Genomic DNA, 22,236 nt, shown 5'->3' with positions numbered 1-22,236 from the left:
CCGCCCCGTCTATCCGCGGGCACTTACCGGGATAACGATCCCGGCAGCGGTACCGACGGGGAGGGGACGGGAATGGAGCGGAGCGGGGCGCGACCGTGCGCGGGGCAGAGCGCGCAGCCCCCGCCCGTGCCCGCGCCCGCGCGCGCCGCCGCCCCCCGCCTCCCCCGGGAGCGCGCCTGAGCCGGGAGCGCGGCGGGGGCCCCATCGAGGCGGGACCCCCCCCGTTCCCCTCTCTCGGGGGGCTCGGTGCCGGCAGAGCCCGGTGCGCGCAAGGGGCGATACCGACGGCGCCCCCGGCAGCGGGTGTCGTGACAGAGGCAGCTCTCGTAGCGACAGGGGCTGTCGCAGGCACGGAGGAGTCTCTGCGGGGTCCGGACCGTCGCAGGGAAAGGGGGAAGTTGGCGGGGGGCTCCCCGCCGCCAGTCTCGTTAATCCGCTTCGCCGCTCACCGCGGGCTTGCCGGGCTCTGTCACGATAGCCGTGTCGCCGACAGGACAAGCGGAGGCGCGTCCTCCCGTCGTCGGGGCCACCGCGGACCCGCTCGGCTCCCGCTGGGGAGGGTCCCAGCGGGGCGGGGGGCGGCGGTACCGGGCCGGGGCGGGGAGAGGGGGGGAGCGGGGCTCTGCCGGGCCCGTGTCCGCGTCCCGCCGGCGGTTCCTCCAACGAATCCAGCGCCGGCATCGTCCGGGGACCCGGCGGGACCCGGGCCGGGGGCTGCCGGCGGCAAACCGGGACCGAGCGGCGGGGCCGGAGCCACGGGGCGGCCCCTGGAAGCGGGCACCGGGCGGGACCTCGGGGCGCTGGGTGCTGCCCCCGGTGCCGGAGCCGAGCTACCCTCGGGGTGTGTGTGAGGGGGCACCCCCGGTACCGGGCGGCTCCTCCCGCTCCCCGCAGGGCACACACGCACCTCGCCGTGGGCACGGGCACCACACACGGGCACACCTTGCACTGTGCACACTCACTTGTGCACACACTCACTTGTGCACGCACACACTCCTTGTGGCAGCTCAACGTGTCCCAGTCCGGCCCCGAATGAGCTCAAAATGATGCTGTGGGTTCTCGGGAGGAAACCAAAGCCCGTTTCCCGCTCCGACCCCGTGTTCCCGGTGTCCCTGGGGCTCCACTCGGATCCTCTGTGCAGCGGCCGGGACTCGAGCCGGGGGGGTGGGGTACAGGCAGCAGGGTAGTTCTTGTGGGTGCAGAGCTGCCCTGAGCACCAAACCGCTGCAGGAGCAGGAAGGGTCACAGCAGAGGCACCAAATCCTCATGGATGGAGCTCAGCTCTGCTCCATCTATGCCTCCCCTCCCCAGTGATACCATGGGAGATGCTCCTGGGATGCACTGTGGGCAGCAAATCCCATATTCATAGAATCCTAAATCATGGAATGGTTTGGGTTGGAAAGGACCTTAAGATCATCCAGTTCCAATCCGCGGCCATGGGCAAGGACACCTTCCACTACACCAGATTGCTCTAAGCCCCGTCCAACCCGGCCTTGAACAGGGATGGTTTATCCAAACCTTCTCCATTCAACCCATTCCAGTGTCTCACCACCCTCACAGGGAAGAACTTCTGCCTCAGAGCTCATCTCAATCTCCCCTCTGGCAGGTTAAAGCCATTCCCCTTGGCCTGTTCCTCCATCCCTTGTCCAAAGCCCCTCTCCAGGTTTCCTGTAGCCCCTTTAGGCACTGGAGCTGCTCTAAGGTGTCCCCTTAAGGAGCCTTCTCTTGTCCAGGCTGCCCCAGCCCAGCTCTCTCAGCCTGGCTCCAGAGCAGAGCTCTGGCCTAGCTCCAACAGCTCCACGTCCCTCCTGTGTTGGGGCCCCCAGAGCTGGACCATTGTGTCTCATTTATCCCCAGCCTGCTCCTGGCATTGCCACTAACCTGCACAGTGCTGCTATATGGCTTCAGCTCCCCCCCGCCCCAGCCCTTCATGCCTAGAAACAGAGAAGCTTCGTTAACCAGAGCAATGATTGTCCTTTATTAGGCTGAGTTCCCCACGGAGAACCCGGATTCCTGCAGATATTGCTTCGGACCATCCAAATCTATCCCCGCTCTTCCTCAGGACAGAGCAGAGAGCATAAGTTAAGAGGAGAAAGGAACATTTGTGATGCCAGAGCATCGGCTGTTGTCTCCGTGAGCGGCTTTGCTCACTTGGGCACAGGCTTCTCGCAGATGTAGTAGCACTCGTAGGTGCAGTAGACATCGTTCCACTTCCCTGACCCCCAGACATGGGCACAATCCTCATTGCTGCCGCTGTTATTGGGCTCTCCCTCCTTCCAAAATCTGGGCAGAGATGGATCAGATTGAGAGAGGGCAGATATTGGCTAAATCTGGCTGATTTTATATGGTTTAGATGCTCATTTCTGCCTCTGCTGCTGTGTTAGAGCTCCCGCCCCAGGGCAGGGTGAATCAGGAGTGATAGGAACCCCACTCTTCTGGGGTGATGGGCATAGAAGCCCCACTTTTTTGGGGTACTGGGCAGAGGAATCCAGGGCAGCACTCACGTGAACGTGGTTTTGTAGTCGGTCCCGTCCACCCATTCCCATTCCCCTTCTGAGTTCTCATCCGTGAGCCCGATCCAGAAACGCTCATTCCTTGTCCTGAACATGACAAAATTCTGCAGCAGGGAGAGGGATCAGGAGGGAAAAGCACCAGGAAACAGCTCCTCGAGTTTGTACCATCGAGAATTCTGTGGAAGAATTCTATGGAAGAACTCAGAGAGGAGCTGGAGAGGTTCAGCTCTGCCCTTGGCTGTGGGTTTACAGGATAGGTGGATATCTATCCCGTGTACAGGATGTACAGGATAGGTGCTGGTGCTGGGTCTGAGCATCCCGAGCGCACCCAAGCGGAGCCCTGGATGCCGGCAGCGCAGGCTCTGCCTGCTCTCTGCTGGCTGCTGCAGGCGACGACAGCACCAGCGCTGCCCAGCGAGGCCGGGGAGCCAGGAGGGACATGGAAGGGGCAGGATCCCGGCAATTCCCGCCTGGAGCTGGGTCTTTACCTGCTTGGCATAGCTGTTAATGACAGCGAGCTGCGAGTGCATCTCCTCGCACTGAGCCTTCGCCTTGTGCCAGCTCGTTCTGGTGAGGGAGAAGTAGTAACATTTTCCATCAAAGTATTCCCATTCCCTGGATCTGGGTCCGCAGGGAAACACTGGGAAAAGAAGGACGGGGAGGGGGAAGTCAGGGGGATGGGGGGGAAGTCGAGTTGGTTCTTGCTGGGCTCATCCCAGCATAAGGGTTTTCGCGGCAAACGGGCTGACACAACAGCTCGGACCCAGAGCTTGTTGTAGGTTGGATTGGCACAAAGGTGGCGACCAGCACCCCAAAAGGCTTCAATGACAAGGGAAAACTGGTTCCTTGTAGGATATAGAAGTGCTTGTGGCTGGCAGAGCAGCAAACCCAGAGGGGGATGATGCCCTGCACCACCTCAGCAAAGCGATCCGGAGCAGGGACGCTCTGGAGAGGATACAGGGAAGCTTCAGAGGGGAGGAAAAGCTCATGGGGTTGGGGGAAAACCAGGACTTACAGAGAAAATCCCTGCCCGAAATGTTGTGTCTCTGCTCCAGGGGCACCTCCTGGAGCTTAGAAGAAATGGCTGAAACTATTGGGAGAGAAGGAGAGATGCTGGGTAATGGGTTGGGTTGTGACCCGGAGGCCGAGCAAGTACCTCACCACCTCACAGCTAAACACGTTTTACCTTCCACAGAGTCTCAGGATGGTTTGGGATGAAGTGACCTTAAAGCTCATCCAGTTCCAACCCCCTGCCATGGGCAGGGACACCTTCCACTAGGGCAGATTGCTCCAAGCCCCATCCAACCTGGCCTTAAGCCCCATCCAACCTGGCCTTAAGCCCTATCCAAGTCCTTCCAGCAGCCTATAGCGCTTGTAGCTCGCATTAGCCATAGACAGCGCTATGGACATCAGTGGTTGCCACATGGGACAATGTGGGAGCTTCTCTGGTCACTCCATCCTGTGGCATTAGGACCTCTAGGAAGCACCCCCTTAGACCTTATATAGCTCTTGGTTCTCTGTGCCCAATCCATCAGTTCCAAGGTGTTCCATTACCTCTGGAGAGTGACACAGCAAAGAGGGTGAAGATGAGCAGGAAGGAGAGGGCCAGCAGCAAGTAGACTGTGGCAAAGGACCTCAGCTTCAGCCTGAAGAAGTTTCTGTCTTTAAAACAAAAGCATAGGGATGGCAGAATATCCCCCTGGGATCAGCGGGATTTCTGCATTGCTCTTCTGGTCCATTTAGAGAAGGGTTAATAAATAACCTGCAATGGTCAATGATCTGCTACAGAAGCCAAAATAAGAAGAAATTACGATCTTAAGCCATGGATTTGGGGCTGGGATGTGGTTTGAAACCCTCCTGGTGTCTAATAACCCCCTTGTCAGCAAGGAAATTGATCCCCGAGTGACCATCTGCGGTCTGGAATCTCTTTGCTGACTGGAGCTGGCAGTTGGTGCCTGTATTGGAGGGGTTGAATGTTGGAAAACGGCTCCAGTTTTGGGAGCTCCATTTGGGAAATCTGCAGGAAGAGCCAGATTTCCTTGTGGTCCAGGACACTGAACCCTCTCAGGTGTTGCTGGTTGGGCACCACCAACATCATGTATGTGATGTCCCACACCTGCAGCAATGTCCCTTTCCCTCATTTCCATCTGAGCCTCAACCCCAGGGCCAAGCTCATCAGGGTGGGGGTCTCCATCCCAATTAACCCCATAAGGTGCCCAAAAGGAGGAGGAAAAAGAGCTCAGACCTTCCTCTCCCTCAGAAACCACATTGGTGGTGGAAGACCATGCTAGTTGTTCCCCTGTTGCTCCTGCCCTCCTCTTCCTTGAGGCTGAAGTTTACCTTTAAAATCGTGCAGATCATCATGAAGATGTTCCTCATCCATCCTGGTAAGCTCTGGTGGGGAGGGGGATGAAGCTTAGGATCGAGTAAGCAGAAGCTTTTCAATCAGGGTCTCAGCAATGGAGAACCTGAAACACCTCCTGGATGTTGAGTCCAAAGGTTATAATTTAACCAGAGGCTCTTTGGGCTCTGTCCCATTGGTTTGTTCACTTCAAAGAGCAGCTTGGATTGTGGCCACTTCCAATGGAAGTGATGGGGACTTGGGGACAGCTTGTTGGTGTGGGGTCACTCCACTCATGGGTAACCCAGAAGGTTTAGGGTCTCCCTAAGCTTTCTTTCCATGTCGGTGGCCCTGGTGGGATGCTGAGGAGTGTTTCATGGCCTGGATTCACTGAGGGGTTACCTGGCTCTCTGCAAGTCTTGTCATAGACTCATAGGATGGGTTGGAAGGGACTTCAAAGCCCATCCAGTTCCAAGCCCCTGCCACGGGCAGGGACACCTTCCACTAGAGCAGGTTGCTCCAAGCCCCTGTGTCCAACCTGGCCTTGAACACTGCCAGGGATGGGGCAGCCAAACCTTCTCCATTCAACCCATCCCAGTGCCCCACCACCCTCACAGGGAAGAACTTCTTCCCAAGATCCCATCTCAATCTCCCCTCTGGCAGGTTAAAGCCATTCCCCTTGTCCTGTCCCTCCATCCCTTGTCCAAAGCTCCCCACAGGTGAAATGGAGACAACCAGAGCAGAACCCCCCTGAATTTGGACATTAGAAGCTGTAAGGGTCTAGAGCAGCCCTCCAGGAGCTTCATCAGATGCATGAGGAGGACAAGCTCCTATGGGCAGAAACAGAACCAAGGGGTCACGAAGACCATTCCAGTCCTTGATTCCTAATATTTGCTTCCAGTCACCCAGTATTTCCAGCTCCCCTCCTGCTTCCCAACCTGAAAAGGCCACTTTGTGCCTTGGAAACTGGGAATTGCTGTGCTGTGCTGTTGTGTTCAGCAATTACGTGCTTGGAGATGATGGAAAACTGGCAAGTTGGGATTGCTGGATATTAAATCACGTCGTCAGGAGCATCCCACTGCAACCATTGAGGGAACATTCCGGCTCTTGCCACATCGAGCTGGGTTTCATTTTCCCTTTGCTGTTTTACCTCCTCTCCCTGAGCCCAGAGAGTGCGCCACGTTTTAATAACAGGAATTACTCCAGTGGGAATCTCCAGGCCTGGGATAAACATGGAGAGGATGTTATTAAGCCTGGGATAAACGTGGAGCGGGTATTATTAAGCCTGGGATACACGTGGAGTGGTTGTTACTAAGCCAACAGCCTTGGGATGCTTTCCAAAGCAGAGCTGGGGCATGTTCCCATTGTTTGCTTGCCCCAGAGCTCCACTGAGGTTGGGAACAGGAGCAGGAAAGAGGCCAGGGCACAAAGAGCAGCAGCTCACAAGGGGCAGGGTGAGGGTTTCATCACAGGGGGGGTCACTGCCATCAGGGCTGTGTGGAACCCAATGGCTCATTGCTTAAGCTGCAGCTGAGTGGAGGGGAAGGGGATGAAACCAGCACAGGAAACATCAATCAAAAGCAGTTTGATTTAATAAATACAATACACCATCTAAAACCATCCTTGGCTGACCTGAGAACCTCAGAATGGGGATGTCACAGCATTCCCTGGCAGCTATGACATTGCAGGGAGGAGGATGTGGACGATAAAAGGTGATGAGGAAACGTGGCTGCTTCCACATAACAGCAGCCGTGGTGATGCCCAAGAGCACGTGGAGCCCTTGCACTGAGCAAACAGGAGCTCAGGACCAGGTATCCGGGAAGCCCCGTGCATAAAAGCTTCCCAAGGAGTAACCTGAAGACTGGAATTTGAAGGGAAGTCCAAGCAAGGTGACATCGTGGATTGGGAACTGCTCGTGCCTGGGCTTCTCCAAGCAGACACACATGGCTGAGGTATTCACCTCTTCCCCAGCAGAGTTTGGAGTGTGCATGTGGGGTGCTTGAGCAATTGGAGCTGGGTATTAACTGGAAGTTTGGGATCTGGGCTGCCACATCTCTTTTATTCCAGTGGCTCCTCAAGTTCTGCACTCCTTAAGCTGCTGCCTGATGCTTAGTGGTGAGGGAAGAGGAGCGGAGAGAAGCTCAGCTGATCTTTGGTCACCTCCTCAGCGGGGTTCCCAAGAGATGGCTGCTCCCTGGCTTCCCTATTCCCCTGCTCCACAGAAAATGGGGAGGGGGATCCCACCAAACCCCTTTATGTGATGCACTTGTCATTCTAGCCCCAGTGGCCATTCTGTCCCCAAACCAGGCACGGCAGCTGGTTGAGGAGCACTTGAGGCACAGCAACAAAGCTGCTGCTTCAGGCTGGGTGTTGAGGAGAATGTGAGAAGCTGCAGTGGGACAAACCCACCCGGATTTGATCCATTACTTCAGTTTCTAAGCAACCACCAACTAATCTGAGGTCCCTGAGCTGGGGCAGTGCTTGGCACAACACAATCACAGCCCCAGCAGAAAGCTTTTCACTCAGGTCAAGGCAAAGCGTCTCCAGATGCTGCAGGGTCTTTAGAGCCCCCAGCCCCATGTTGCTCACAGGGCAAGCACCGATCTCCAGGACCCGCAGTTGTTTCATGTGGCGCCCAACGGAGCCCATGGTGGCATCACCGGCGCCGCAGCCCTGCAGCTCCAGGTGCTGCAGCTCCTGCAGGAAGGGAGCCACACGCTGCAACCCGGGCTCTGTCAGGCGATAGGTGCCCCGCAGGCTCAGCGTCTTCAGGCGGTGCTGGGAGCACACAGCCAGCAAGTGCTGGTCGGAGAAGGCTGGGACGTGGTGGACAAGGAGGTGCTGCAGAGCTCCCGGGGTGGAAGCGGTGTGGCGGAACCAGGCGGAGGGGAGCTCGCAGTGCCTCAGCTCCAGCACCGTGAGGGAAGCGGGGATGCTCTCGTAGGGGACACGGCGCAGGTCGGTCTCTGCCAGGCCCAGGCAGTGGAGCTGGGGACAGCGCTTCCTGAGGGCCGCCAGCAGGGCCGGGGACAGGAGCCGCTGCCGGGAGCCGGAGAGGAGCGAGCCCCGGGCCCGGAGCGAGCGCAGCCCCGGCTGGAGGTGCCGGCGCAGCAAGTGCCACAGGGCCCCGGAGCTGAGCTGGGGGGGACGGGAGAGGGGCTGGTCCCAGTGGGTGGAGAATGGAGGACCCCTGTCTGCAGTGGGGTGATCCCCCCCATCTCAGCCCCCTGCCCGCAGTGGGGTGATCCCCCCCATCTCAGCCCCCTGCCTGCAATGGGGTGATCCCCCCATCTCAGCCCCCTGCCCGCAATGATGTGATCCCCCCCATTTCAGCCCCCTGCCCGCAATGAGGTGACCCCCCCATCTCAGCCCCCTGCCCGCAGTGGGGTGATCCCCCCCATCTCAGCCCCCTGCCCGCAGTGGGGTGATCCCTTCCCAATCTCAGCCCCCTGCCCGCAGTGGGTTACCCCATACCCGGCGCTGGCTCAGATCCACATGTCTCCAGACCGTCCGGTCCAACGCGAGGCGGCGCCACCGCCGGCAGACCCTGGGGGGAGGCGATCAGCGCCGGTGCCGGTGCAGGGGGGGTCTTACCCGGCCGCCCGCAGCCGGTCCCGGTGCAGGGGGGGTCCTACCCGGCCGCCCGCAGCCGGTCCCGGTGCAGGGGGGATCCTACCCGGCCGCCCGCAGCCGGTCCCACGGCGGCAGCAGCGCCAGGACCTGCATCAGCACCGAATCCGGCAGGATAGACACCTCCGCCGCCGCCGCCATCTTGGCCGGTCCCTTTAACACTTCCGCTTCCGGCTTGGCTCCCGGTAACTTCCGGTTCCGGCGCTGTGGCGGGTGACGCGGAGCTCGGTGGGTACCGGGGGGGGGCTCCGGGACCTTCCCCCGGGGCCGCTTCTGCCCCTTTGTTCCCCCCCCGGTGTCCTCCCCCGTTAACCCAGCGTCATCCTCCAGGCAGCGATGATCGAAGTCGTCTGCAACGACCGTCTGGGCAAGAAGGTGCGGGTGAAATGCAAGTATCCACCGAGAACCGGGAGCGGGCTGGGTTTGGGGGGTGCGGGGGGGGGGGTGCGGGTACTCCTCCCGGTTGTTCCTCCCCCCCTCCCCTTTTTCCTTAACGGCCCCGTTAGCACCGAGGACTCGATCCGCGACCTGAAGAAGCTGATCGCGGCGCAGACCGGGACCCGCTGGGATAAGATCGTGCTCAAGAAGTGGTGAGCGGGGCCGGGGTGGAAGCAGCAGCAGCGGCGTGGCCCGCCCCCCCCGGGGGCTTCTCCCCTTCCCCATGCCGGGGAGGTGGAGGCGGGGACCGGCCGCCCCCCCGACACCGTGCTTTCCGTCCCCCCAGGTACACTATCTTCAAGGATCACGTCACGCTGGGCGACTGTATCCGTCTGCGGGCGGGTGTTTTACCGTATTAACGGGGGTGGGGGGGGGGGGGGTCCACTTCATCCTTCCTTCCCCCTTTTCTCCCCAGCCCTCTTAATCTCCGCCCTTCTCCTTAACTCCATCCTCCAGATGAGATCCATGACGGCATGAACCTGGAGCTCTACTACCAGTAGCGGCTGCCGTTCTCTCCCGGTTCCCCGCCGGTGCTCTCTTCTCCATGGGACCCCCCCCCCGCTCCCTCCCTCCAAACCCCGTTCCCCTTCCCCAAGCCATGTTGAGGCTCTAAACCTGCTGTAGCTGCCCTGGAGTGTTTAAGTGGTTTCTAATAAATGTGTCTCTCTAGTCTCTGGTTGTTGCGTGGCTCCGGGGGGGGGGAGAGGGGCACCGGGAGCCGCTGCACTGGGAACGCCGCTTTGCCGTTTCCCTTCGCTCTCTGCTCTCTTTTGTCCACCCGCGGCCACCGTCCGCTCCCGTGTCCAGGCTCACTGCGGCCTCCCGGCGGACGGACAAGCTCTTTCACCAATAGCAGCGCGGAAAGCATGGGCGCTGCCTTCCCTCTGGCCAATGGGAGCAGAGAACGGGACGCTTGTCCCGCCCCTCCCTTTCTCCCCTCACCAGTGGGGCCGGGAGGCGCAGCCGAGGGAAGATGGCGGAGGAGGAGAAGCTGCCCGCGGGCTGGGAGAAGCGCATGAGCCGCAGCTCCGGTACGAGCAGCGGCGGAGCTCGGGGCCGCCGGGGGTGGGGGGGGCAGCGGTGGGGCTCCGGAGCACCGGGTTGTGGGGTGGAGGGGGGGCGCGGTGCGGGTGGGCCCGGCCTGGGCCTCGCCCGGGGGCCGGGGCGGGGGTTGCTCCGGCCGGGTTAAGCGGTGGAACCGAGGGAGAAACCGCTGTATGAGGGCGCTTTGCTCTCGGTGGGGCTGCGGAGGGTCGAGGACGGCGCCTTCAGCGAGGGTTTGGCCTTGGTGGCGGGCGCTTCCCCCCCGCGCTCCGCGGTTCTCGTGTGCCTCAAGGGGAGGCGATGGGAAAGGGGCTCCGGGCCACCCCTTGGTTGCCCCAGCGGAGGCAGGGAGGCAGCTTTGTGGCATCAGCGGGAGGCTGTCGCTTGGGGTTGCAAGCGGGAATTTGGGCCCTTTGGGCTTTTTGCTTGAGTCTGGTCGGCTCCTACTTCAATAGAGAGCTCTGGGGTTAATGCTACAATGGAAGCAAGGGCTGGAGTGAGGCAGAGCCTTCCCCCCGCGGCTCAGCAGCGAGGCAGTGCCCTTCCCAGCAGTGACAGGGTGTTGCCTGGGGGTGTTGCTGATTTCAGTGGGGGTTTTGTGGCTGATAAGTGTTGATTGGAAAGGCTGGAACCAGCTTCTGCACCAAGCCTATGATGAGAGATGGAAACGCTGCGTGGGGAATGGCAGAGGTGTGATGTTCGTGTTCCCTGCCTCGTGTGCTTGAGCTCATGGGGAGGATGTGGCCAAGCACACACAGAATCCAGCCTGCTGGGCCCTCGGGGTCAAAAGAGCTGCTTCTGGGGGCTAAGAAAGCTGCTTCTTGGGGTCAGAACCTGGTGCTGGGGGTTAGAAGCTGATTGTGGGGGCTGAGAAGGCTGACTGTGGGGCCAGAAGCTGGTTCTTGGGGCTGAGAATGTTGATTGTGGGGATCAGAAGCTGGTTGTGGGGGCTGAGAATGTTGATTGTGAGGGTCAGAAGCTGGTTCTTGGGGCTGAGAATGTTGATTGTGGGGGTCAGAAGCTGGTTCTTGGGGCTGAGAATGTTGATTGTGGGGGTCAGAAGCTGGTTGTGGGAGCTGAGAATGTTGATTGTGGGGGTCAAGCTGGTTGTGGGGGTCAGAAGCTGGTTCTTGGTGCTGAGAATGTTGATTGTGGGGGCTGAGAATGTTGATTGTGGGGGTCAGAACCTGGTTGTGGGGCTGGGAATGTTGACTGTGGGGGCCAGAACCTGGTTGTGGGGCTGGGAATGTTGACTGTGGGGGCCAGAACCTGGTTGTGGGAGTCAACAAAGCTGCTTGTGCGGCTCAGAAGCTGGTTCTTGGTGCTGAGAATGTTGATTGTGGGGCGCAGAAGCCGGTTCTTGGAGCTGAGAATGTTGATTGTGGGGCTCAGAAGCTGCCTGTGGGGCTCAGAAGCTGGCTCTGGGGCCTGTGGAGCTTCTCCCCCCAGGCCAGCCCCTCTCTCTGTCCCCAGGCCGTGTGTATTACTTCAACCACATCACCAACGCCAGCCAGTGGGAGCGGCCCAGCGGCAGCGGCAGGAACGGCCCCGGCGAGCCCAGCAAGGTGCGATGCTCCCACCTCCTGGTGAAACACAACCAGTCCAGGAGACCCTCATCCTGGAGGCAGGACAAGATCACGAGGACCAAAGATGAGGCACTGGTGCTTATAAATGGCAAGTAAATGCAGAGGAGACCGAGAATCTCCTGCTGTTGGAGGGGAAAAGGCATTTTCAGGCTTAGAATTGCACCCTCAGGTGAGGGGGTTCAGGGTGTTGGGGAAGTGGTTTAAGCCAAGTGGACTTTTGTGTGGTCCAGCCACTGGGAGAAACTCCTTTGCTGGACGATGCAATGACCTAAAGGCAGGTCCCAGGCCACGTGTCTTCCCCTTTGTGGTGTTTTTTGTGTGTGTGTGATGTTATGTCAGAGGTTTGTTTGTATTTTTTTGTTGTAAATGTGTATTTTTTCCATTTTAAAAATAAACTGATTTCAAGCGAAACCCAAATGTTCTTTAAACCTTTCTTTTTTTATTTTTTTTTTTTGTTTAATGTCACTTGACTCCTTGGGAGCAACTTAGAGTCATTGAAGTGCCATTGAAGCTCTGCTTGAAAGCACGTTGCTTGTAGGAAGCCACCAGCTTTGCCCAAAGCAAGATGCTCATAGGAAGCCAGCAGCCTTGCCCAAAGCTGTGTAAATGACCCAATTTGCTTGGGGTTTCCCCCAATATTCTGGCTTAGGAGCTGATTTAAGGTGCCTTTTGCAATAGGTGCTGGTCAGTTTTGCAGGTAGATTTTTGCCTTGTGATTTGATGTTGTGTTTCTTCACCACTGAGGTTTTGATCTTAAGGAAGCAACTTTCAAGCCCAGCTCTTCCCACTGGCTTTTCCCTTTTAGGAGGAGGGATTTGGGACTGAATGAAACCTCACCTTAAACCCCCCCAAGTGATGAATTGATGAAGCTGAGACTGTGCTTGCTAGTGGGTGGCTTTGTCTTTCCTGGCAGCAAGGTAGGAGCATGCAGATACATACCACAGGCTGGGCCTGGCTTCTCTCTTATGGCTTCAGCAGCAAGGGGAGAAGATCAAGAGGATGTTCTGGCTCTTGCTTTGGTCCTAAGCACCACTAAATGCAAGGACTTGCTTTGATGTGAAAGCTTTGGGAGGGGAAGTTCTGTGCTGAATAACTCGAGGTGGTGACCAGTAGGTGGTATCCACTCACCGCCTTGGGAAAGGGAAGCGAAATTCCCTGCCACAGATGGGACTTTGGCGGTTAGGGAATGGCTTCCTTCAGGTGAGGGTGGCTGAGAAAGCGTGAGCAGAGGTGCCAAAGCCTCATGTGAAGATCTGGGCCAAGGGATTGAGGCTGCTGGAAAGAGAAAGGGATCGAAATCTTGAAGCAGAGCTGCCAATTCTCTTTCTTTGTTCCTCTTTTTTTTCCTATAATGGGAATACCAGTGTCAAACCCTCCCCAAACCAACCCCTAACCACTTCTGTGGCCACATTTGTCCCCAAGAAACAATTCCTGGGATGGTCCTAGTGAATATCAGGTTAGGATTAGTTATTTGATGTAGAAACCTGGTTTCTATCTGTTGTTTCTTGCATGAGTGTTGTTGAAGTACTGAATTTAGTGGCATTTCTTGCTGATGGTGACCCCCTCAGTGGATTCAGAGCATCCTGCTCCTTCCCAACCTGCTTTTCCATGCCGAGCCAACCAGGCTTTTAGTTCCTGGTAACGTAGGTCAATGCTGTTTCTACTGTTTCTACTCTTAGCCCTCCTTTGCACTTCAGTTTGAATTAATCTTTCCTGAGCATGGGTTCGTGGTGGGGTGCAAGATGCCAGATTAACTCTTGGCTCTGCCTTTGCTGTGCCATTTACTACATGGAGGTTGCTGTGACTCCACCACCACATTTCTCACTCTTAAAGCCACGCAGCTGCTTCTGGAGTTATCCATAATCCACGTGTATGTGGTCCTCCTCCTGTTTGAGCCCTCTTTTAGGGAAAAGAGGCCTTTTTTAGGGAAAAGGCTCATTAAGCCCACTTCACAGAGCCAAAATCCAGGTATCTTGTTCAGGTTGGAACAACTACTTCAGCTTTACAAAAGCCTTTGGCTTTATCCATGCAGTTGCCAGGCAGCTTTTGCTCTCAGGCTGCTCCCTGGCATCATGTCAGGGGGTTGGAAGAAGTAAATGCTATTTCAGTTGGGTGGTGAAACCCTCTTTGCCCCTTGGATCCTGCTGCTGGGGCCGGGGCAGGCAGGTTTGGGTGTCAATGTGAGCACTCTGCTGCTTCATTTGGATGCTTCCTTCCTTTTGCATAGGCATATCTCTTAGAACTGTGATTCCTGACACTTCTGGGTGCAATGTGGGACAGGTACTTGCTGGAGACTGGCAGCTACAGGCAATGAAATACATATTTATGGGGGTACAAATATGGGTTTTTAGGATAAACTGTTTTGTCAGCAACTATTTGGCCTCGAGCTGCTTAGTTTCATAGGAGGAACCCAGGATCATTTCCTAAGCCATGAATGCTGTGAACTGTCTTCCACCCAGCCATAATCCTGTTTCTAATGCAGAAGAAAGAGCTGTTGGCTTAAGTCTTGTAGAGTTTCAGGCTTTCAAGTTAGACTTTCTCCACCTTTCTAGGCAGCAGGTAGGATGCATGTGTAGAACCTCACTTTGGGACCAAGTGGTTTCTGTTACATGAAGAGAACTTTCTATGGCTTTTGGATTATATTCAGGTCAGCTCCTAAAACAAAGGATGAAATTCCAGAACAAGACACAGTCAATCTGCTGTTCACGTTGGTTTGTAGCCTGTCCAGCTGGAAAATCAACCCTTGCTGTCCTGAGCACCTTGTTGGATTCCAAAGGCTTGGACTAATGGCAGCGAATTGAAACTGGCGACTGAATTTGGGGAGTGGAAGGGGGGCTGTAAAACACTAAGATGAAGACTTAAAATCCCTTTGGTTTGCCTTTGCTGGCGTTAAACTGCCATGAAGGAATTGAGTCAAAAATGGACAGCCTGCTGCTTCAGTTGCTGCTGGATATGTTGGCAACCTCCATCCTCTCCTTAAGGAATATATTCCTGCCTACCCCCAGCCCTCACAGATATTTCTTTGGGTCTTTAAAACTCTATAGTGTTAAAATGAGCTGGAAAAGACTCATTTCTTCATCCTTTTGCATTCCTTTTTGTTAAAGCATCCCCCCCAAATAATAAAGCCTGGCTCTGGAATTACATCCGTGACCCTTTTCCAGGTAGGAATCTTACACTGCTTGCAGCTAAGATAAAATTGGGTTGAGAGTAGTTAATTTAAGGTGGTTTTTACAGGTTTATCTAGCAAAGTGCAGGCTCTTTATACATTGAGGCCACTGGGCTTACATGGGAGTGAGCTGAAATAGGCAGTTGGGTTGTCAAAACCAGGAGATTCAATAGCTTTGAGAGGGGGAATGTTTCTTCTCTCTTGATTTTGCTGTTGCAGAGCTTCAGTTGTTTCTCTTTGAAGGTGGAAGACCGCGTAGGTCTCAGATACAAGCCTGGGGGGCTTTGCTGGTTCTTCCAAAAGCAGGTTTCTGGAAAGAGGGATTTAAAACTGAACTCTCTAGTGAGAGGTGGGTTTAGCTGGATTGCGGCTGGTACGGAGAGTTGGAAGCTGGAGCACAACAGCACTTCAGGGCATGTGTGGCTGGATCGCTCTGGGAGATGCTCCCTTGCTTAAAATACATGGATGAATGATGCCCCATCCCTGGAAGCGTTCAGGGCCAGGCTGGATGGGGCTTGGAGCGACGTGGTGTCCCTATTGGAACTGGATGAGCTGTAAAGTCCAACCCAACCCATTCCAGGATTCCATGATTCTGTGTCCTCATGCAGAAACATTTCTTGCAGCTAATAATTGCATTTTGGTGGGAGGGTGGCTGCATGTTGGGCCAGTTTAAGAGTTAGATTTGGGCTTTGGATTAGTGCTTATGCTCCTTTTCCCAAAGGAGCTGGAGCTGGTTGAGTGCGTGAAGCTGCACAGGATTCAAGCCTCCATGAGTGGTGGTAAGGGATGGAGCAGTGGGCCTTGTGCTTTGCTCATCTCCAATGTAATTCCTGTAATTAGGAGCTCCACAAGCACGTTACCAAGCTGTTGATAATGTGGAAATGTGGTATACCCCCAAGGTTTCCTTGTTCTGAGCTAGCACAGGGGTGGTTCCAATGGGCCAGATTCAGAGCAAGGAGGCAGAGCTCTTAAGATTACAGATATTTCTTAACTGACCTTTTAAAGAGCTGCCTTGACAAATAATTCACTCCTTGGGGATTCTTCATGCTCGGTCTTCTATTGAGGTGAGCCCTTCTGAAATCAAAAGCTCATCTCTTTCCAAGCCCCATCATAAATCCCATGCTCCAGGGGCAGCAGCAGGCAGAATCAACTGCTCGCTTTAACAGAATCTGGAATAGAAATGAGCCGTGGTGCAAAGAGGGGAATGTGCTTGAAAACCAAACCAGAGGCAAGTGCTTTTGGGGTGTTGGGAACGTTTCCTTCTGGCTCCGCCTGCATTTAGGGGGTTGGGAAGCTTTGCTTCATGGAGCTACACGGTGCTCTGTGCCCTTCGTGCTGTGGGATGGAAAGCTTAAGGGCAGGTTTGGGATGGGTTTTCTCCTGCCCCTGACTGAATGATTCCCTGTCTTTCCAGGCTACATCCAGAAGATAAAATCAGGAGAAGAGGATTTTGAATCTCTTGCTTCCCAGTTCAGCGACTGCAGCTCGGCGAAAGCAGGAGGAGACCTGGGGGTCTTTGGGAGAGGTACGTGGAGCTGCGGAATGCCAGAGCGGGAATGCCCCAGCGGGGTTACAGACTTGATGCTGATCTGCTTGGCAGGGGGTGGGTTGAATACAAGTGAGAAAAGGGATTTATATGCTAAGGCAGCCTGCTGAGCAGGAAATGTAGTTGGATGCCTGGAAGTTAAACCAATTAGGAATGCAACTCAAGGATTATCCTAGGCAGGGAGGCGATGTTGTGCAAGCGCCCGTCATGAAATCGGCTTTTCCCTCTGGAAAAGGATTTTCCAGCTGCACTCAATGGAAAGCCACAGCGTAATGAGCCATGAAGAAGGAAGCAGGGGCTAAGTCTTGCTAAGGGCGTGCCAGAGAAATGATTTGACATCCTCATCTTCAATGAGAGAGCTCTTAACAAAGTGGGGAAGTGAGAACAATTCACATGGATCAGTGCAGGGAGGGAGCAACAAGCCAAACCTTGGGGCTGCTTCCTCGTTAATTTGCCATCGGGAGATTTGCCAGTGTGGGAGGAATCAGCTTTGGGATGGGGAAGTGCAACAGTGCATCTCGCTTGCTTTATCTTCCCAGTGCTTTTTGCATTTGCACTAGGAGGAAAATAAAGCACTGGCAGCATGAGGACAGCTACAACATTCAAAGAACAACCCCAAATCTCTTTATAGCCAGGGTGTCCATGCATAGAATCATAGAACCATGGAATGGTTTGGGTTGGAAAGGACCTTAAGATCATCTAGTTCCAATCCCCTGCCATGGGCAGGGACACCTCACACTAAACCGTGTCACTCAGGGCTCTGTCCAACCTGGCCTTGAACACTGCCAGGGATGGAGCATTCCCAACTTCCTTGAGCAACCCGTTCCAGTGCCTCAGCACCCTCAAAGTGAAGAACTTCTTCTTTATATCTAATCTAAACTTCCCCTGTTTCAGTTTGAAGCCATCACCTCTTGTCCTACCACTCCAATCCCTAAGGAAGAGTCCCTCCCCAGCATCCTTATAGGCCCCCTTCAGACACTGGAAGCTGCTCTGAGGTCTCCACGCAGGTTCTCTTCTCCAGGCTGAACAGCCCCAATGTTCTCAGCCTGTCTCCATACGGGAGCTGCTCCAGCCCCTGCTCATCCTTGTGGCCTCCTTTGGACTTGCTCCAACAGCCCCATGTCCTTCTTATGTTGAGGACACCAGAACTGCACACAATACTCCAAGTGAGGTCTCACGAGAGCAGAGGGGCAGGATCCCCTCCTTCAACCTGCTGCTCACGCTTCTCTTGATGCAGCCCAGGACACGGGTGGTTTCTGGGCTCAAGCACACACTGAGGGCTCATTTTAAGCTTCTCATCACCCAACACCCCCAAGTCCTTCTTCTCAGGCTGCTCTGAATCTCTTCTCCACCCAACCTGTAGCAGTGCCTGGGATTGCCCCAACCCAGGTGTAGGACCTTGCACTTGGCTTGGTTGAACTTCATAAGGTTGGAATCGGCCACCTCACAAGCGTGTCAAGGTCCCTCTGGATGGCATCCCTTCCCCCCAGCGTATCAACCGAACCACACAGCATATTTTATCAGAAGAGGGTGAGGAAAGGTTCTTGCCAAGGAGAGAATGTCACTGAAGTCATAGGGACTTGCAGCAATTCCAGAGGAAGAGCCACATCCCTGGGCTAGTGGAAGGTGTCCCTGCTCGTGGCAGGGGGTGGGAACTGAAGGAGCTTTAAGGTCCCTTCAACCCAAACCAGTTTAGGATTCAATGGAACTATACTCAGGAATGAATTTTGAGTGTTTTTTCCCCCCCAAAACACTCTTTTTCATCACTGTTCCTTTTAGGGTGCTATTCTGCAGCAGTTGCTTCCTCAACTAGATCCATTCACCCAGGAGTAACCAGTGCTGTGTTATGGCTCTGCGTGGAATGAAGCACTAAGCCCAGGGTGCTGTGTCTGCTGGGTTGGGTTCAGTGGCACCTCAGCTCTTTGTGCTCTTTGGAGATGGACCCAAAGAGAGTTTTATTAGTGGTTTTTTAATGCCTGCACCAAAATGTAATGTTCCAAGAGGCACATTCCACTAGATGGCATTGGAACTACGTGTGGTGGCCGAACCCTGGCACTGGCATTCCATCCCCCTCTCTGCATCCTGATTTCTGGATTCAACTGGGCTGCAAATGTAATTTGTTAGAACTTGGAGCACTGGTTACTGCAGAGGTGAAGTTATTAACCCATTTCCATTTGTCTTCTTGAAACCCTTTGTTAAGTCATGTTCCAGCTCGAGGAGGAGCGCTGCGGTGGAGCAGGGAGGCTCTTACCTCAGCTGAAGTCAAGATTACAGGTCCTAGTGGAAAAGAACCCCAAAATTCAGGGGACAGTGAATGATGCTGGCTTTGTAACTGCAGCCTGGGAGCCAGGCAAGCTGCTTGCCTCTCTGAAACACTGAAATGGGAGAAGTGAAATGCTGGGGAGCCACATGCATCAAGTCAGTTTGGTAATAAACCACTTTGGAAGGGGAAAATACCTGAAAGGGAGGAATAGAGCATCCTCTGTGACACCCAACTGCCTTGTTAGAGAAAGGGGAGATGGCTGGATGGAGGAACTCAAGTAAAACATCCATTCTGAAGGTGCTGCTGGTATAGAAGTGGGGGGCTTGGAAGGGGTTGAGAAGCTTTAGTTGGCAAAGAGGTTGCTCTATCACTGCCATATCTGCTGAGGATCCAGCCTGGAAGCTTTCTGCAGCCCCCTTTCAGCGTGCTGTGGGTCCCAACCTGCAGCACTGCCTTGAAGCTTGGAGACAAGGGTCATAAACCGACAGGAGGAGATTTCTGTTGTGGTTTTGGCAAGGTGCTGGTCTCACAGAGCTCGTCTCCTCGAGGTGAGCTCTGTGAGCGTGGTCAGTGCTAAGGGCAGAGAAATAAGGTTTGCTTTAGAGCAGGTGCCAGTGCCTGAAGGGGCTATAAGAAACCTTTGGACAAGGGCCTGTGGGGACAGGACAAGGGAGAATGGCTTTAACCTGCCAGAGGGGAGGTGGAGATGGGATCTTGGGCAGAAGTTCTTCCCTGTGAAGGTGATGGGACACTGGGATGGGTTGAAGGGAAGAGCTGTGGCTGCCCCATCCCTGGCAGTGTTCAAGGCCAGGTTGGATGGGACTTGGAGCAACCTGGGCTAGTGGAAGGCGTCCCTGCCCATGGCAGGGCTTTGGAACTGAATGAGCTTGAGGGTCCTTTCCAACGTAAAGCATTCCAGGATTCTGGGATTCTCCCCACTGCTCCTGAATCCCCACGCGGGGTCTTTCCTCTGAGCATCTCTGGCTTTCTTGAGCCTGGATTCTTAAACCTGCTGAAATTCAGTGACTTGGGAGACTTGGAGCCTTAAACCCAGTTCTTATCTAGGTCATGCTGATATCTGTGTGTGCCTTCTGAATTATTTAGTGCAGCTGGTAATGCACACCACAGCCTTTCCCCCCACCAGTACCTGGAGGGCACACGAGACTGGAACCTCCACTTGTGCCAGTGAGTCTGCAGAACAGATCCTCCTCAGCCTTTTGGGTCTGCAGCTCTCTGAGCATCCTCCTTTGCTGCAGTGATGTCTGTAGAGTCTGATGTGTTTAAAACAGAGAAAATCTGTGTACGTGCATGTGTGAAAGAGTTGGCTTGAAGCATCTTTTGAGAGCAGCTGAAAACAAACACCCTCTGCAAGTTATTAAGTGGCGACTTTGTTGTTTGCCTGGGAGCCGTCTTCATTTGAGGCTTGCTTGCTCAGAAACATCTTCCCCCTTTGCTGGGATTCACTGAGCTTTCTGGTGTCTGCTCTCTGCAGGTCAGATGCAGAAGCCTTTTGAAGATGCCTCCTTTGCGCTGAGGGCCGGCGAGATGAGCGGACCCGTGTTCACAGAGTCAGGGATCCACATCATCCTACGCACGGAGTGAAGTGCCTTGTGCCAGGAGGAAGGCAAAGGGTGAGGGGGAAGAAAGGAAATGAACCAAAACCCCACCAACAACACGACCTACTCCAACCCTGCACTCTCCCAAAGGAACTTCATATCCAGTTTAACAAATAAAAAGCTCATTTCATATCTCGGTATCTTCTGTGGCACCGGACACGGTGGGTTTCCCCTGCATGGTTAGCCAAGGGTGAGAACACCAGCAGAATCAGACAGCAGCATCTTTCATAAGCAGAATGTTAAACCCAACATTCCTGGCATGCCACAGCTGCTTGAGTTAGACTGACGTGGCTCCTAAGCCGAGGAGGTGTCAGTGCTAAAGGTCCCACCTCAGTGCTTCCCACATCTGCCCTGAGTGTTCCTTGCACTGATGCTGGCGAGGCCGACTCCTGACCTGTGGTGCTACGACGGAAGGAGCTCCCCAACCCTCTGCACGTTTGGTCAAGCTCCTTTGAACCACGAGGATGGGGATTTGCTGGGCAGCCCCACTCTGTTGGTTTGTAGAACTGATTGACTAAAGCCATCTGTAAATTGAGTGTAAGATCTCACCACTTAGCATGGGGACACCCGTCCCTCGGTGCCTCAGTGCAGCAGCCTCGGTGATGGTCCCTCTGTCCCATCACACGGTGGCACCGGGTTTTCTCCCCTCTCCTGCCATTGCTTTGACTCTCAAAACTTGAAGCTGCCTTTTGGTTCTGATGACAAACGAGAGGCTAAAGGCCAGTAGGTGCCACTGCAGGAGGCTCTGTAGCCAGCCCGAGCTGTGTAGCGGTACGTAGGACGCTGTGCGCTTCCCCTTCCAGCCTCAAGTCACTCCAGTGTGTAGACACGACGGTGCCATGGTGTAGGGCGACTGTAGTGTGGATTTGCTGTTGTAGCTAGGAGGCTGTTTTCTTTTTCCTCAAGCTCCTCTTCATCCACGTGTGGTTTGAACACTGTAAGTCATTGTTTTCCAGTTACACTGCATTGCTTCTGGTTAGCGCAATAAACATGGAGACATGGAATGAAATCAAATCCCAGCTTTGGTCCAGTGCAAACCAGCTGTATAGTTCCAGTTCTCTTCAGCAGCAAATAAAGCCCTCTCCGATTAAACATGTGAAGAGCTCTGGTGTTGATTATTTCTCCTCCTTTGCCGGTAGAGGTCTTGTTGCTTCTATTAGAACAAACAAAAACCTCTGTAGTATGTGCTTGGTTTGCTCTCGCTGTCTGGGGTTGGGGTGGTTTTAATCCTACAGTAGAGATGTGGCTCACAGAAAAGCTTCTCCACGTTTGTTATCAGCTGTAAGTTAATATTCTTTATTCTCTTCTGTTGTTGGGTTCTGTTTGCATCCAGCTCTGGGGCAGCAGCACAAGAGGGACGTGGAGCTGCTGGAGCAAGGCCAGAGGAGGCCACGGAGATGCTGCGAAGGCTGGAGCGGCTCTGCTGGGCTGGGTCAGCCTGGAGAAGAGAAGGCTGCTGAAGGGGAGACCTTAGAGCAGCTCCAGTGCCTAAAGGGGCTGCAGGAAACCTGGAGAGGGGCTTTGGACAAGGGATGGAGGGACAGGCCAAGGGGAATGGCTTTAACCTGCCAGAAGGGAGATTGAGATGAGCTCTTAGGCAGAAGTTCTTCCCTGTGAGGGTGGTGGGACACTGGAATGGGTTGAAGGGAGAAGCTGTGGCTGCCCCTCTGTCATCTCTGATATATGACATCTGTGATACCATAACCTGACTTGGTGTTTCATCATGGCCTGGATCCAGGTCCCTTCCCTGTGCCCTGGGGAATCACAGAGCAGCACGGCTGTGTCTTGCCCCATTCCTGCAGGGAGCCCTGTCTTCAGGCTCCAAACACGTGTCAACCCTTGGACTCCGTCACTGGGGCAGTGACCCTGATGTTAACTGCTTCTGACTGTCTCCTGTTTGAAGCCTTCACTTCTCCAGAAGGATCATTTAAGGGATTGCTCCTGGTTTCTCTCCAGGGCCTGAGGAAGAGGCTGTTGCATCCCTGGGGATCAGGAGCTGGTCTCTATGAGAGACCAGAGCAGGAGCAGATGAAGAAGCAGCAGTTGCGTGGCTGAGGGTCCATCCTCGGGGGCTCCATGGACCAAAGCAATTG

The 22,236-nt window shown here is 54.9% G+C and overlaps 4 protein-coding genes across 4 annotated transcripts; 2 read left to right on the top strand and 2 right to left on the bottom strand.

Moving 5' to 3' along the window:
• Nucleotides 1–1,954: 1,954 nt before the first annotated feature.
• On the bottom strand, nucleotides 1,955–5,000 carry LOC115603406 (hepatic lectin-like). Its single transcript, XM_030475250.1, has 6 exons — nucleotides 4,854–5,000; nucleotides 4,068–4,175; nucleotides 3,529–3,603; nucleotides 3,002–3,153; nucleotides 2,505–2,617; nucleotides 1,955–2,283 (listed from the first exon to the last, which is right to left on the bottom strand). Exons 1-6 carry the CDS (start codon nucleotides 4,894–4,896, stop codon nucleotides 2,148–2,150), a joined length of 627 nt encoding a protein of 208 aa, XP_030331110.1. The 5' UTR covers nucleotides 4,897–5,000; the 3' UTR covers nucleotides 1,955–2,147.
• Nucleotides 5,001–6,428: 1,428 nt separating this feature from the next.
• Nucleotides 6,429–8,644, bottom strand: FBXL12 (F-box and leucine rich repeat protein 12). Its single transcript, XM_030475243.1, has 3 exons — nucleotides 8,531–8,644; nucleotides 8,329–8,401; nucleotides 6,429–7,992 (listed from the first exon to the last, which is right to left on the bottom strand). Exons 1-3 carry the CDS (start codon nucleotides 8,623–8,625, stop codon nucleotides 7,213–7,215), a joined length of 948 nt encoding a protein of 315 aa, XP_030331103.1. The 5' UTR covers nucleotides 8,626–8,644; the 3' UTR covers nucleotides 6,429–7,212.
• UBL5 (ubiquitin like 5) lies at nucleotides 8,631–9,594 on the top strand. The gene is made up of 5 exons (XM_030475257.1): nucleotides 8,631–8,712; nucleotides 8,815–8,876; nucleotides 8,991–9,074; nucleotides 9,209–9,246; nucleotides 9,379–9,594. The coding sequence occupies exons 2-5, from the start codon at nucleotides 8,821–8,823 to the stop codon at nucleotides 9,420–9,422; spliced, it is 222 nt and encodes a 73-aa protein (XP_030331117.1). The 5' UTR covers nucleotides 8,631–8,712; nucleotides 8,815–8,820; the 3' UTR covers nucleotides 9,423–9,594.
• Nucleotides 9,595–9,844: 250 nt separating this feature from the next.
• Nucleotides 9,845–21,239, top strand: PIN1 (peptidylprolyl cis/trans isomerase, NIMA-interacting 1). The gene is made up of 4 exons (XM_030475253.1): nucleotides 9,845–9,953; nucleotides 11,440–11,640; nucleotides 16,133–16,243; nucleotides 20,020–21,239. Exons 1-4 carry the CDS (start codon nucleotides 9,896–9,898, stop codon nucleotides 20,127–20,129), a joined length of 480 nt encoding a protein of 159 aa, XP_030331113.1. The 5' UTR covers nucleotides 9,845–9,895; the 3' UTR covers nucleotides 20,130–21,239.
• Nucleotides 21,240–22,236: the final 997 nt, after the last annotated feature.

This window comes from Strigops habroptila, unplaced genomic scaffold, assembly GCF_004027225.2.
Source record: "Strigops habroptila isolate Jane unplaced genomic scaffold, bStrHab1.2.pri NW_022045634.1_ctg1, whole genome shotgun sequence".
In the NCBI taxonomy this organism is placed as follows: Eukaryota; Metazoa; Chordata; class Aves; order Psittaciformes; family Psittacidae; genus Strigops; species Strigops habroptila.
The sequence above is the reverse complement of the archived record's forward strand: the minus strand, read 5'-3'. Positions and strand labels throughout refer to the sequence as shown.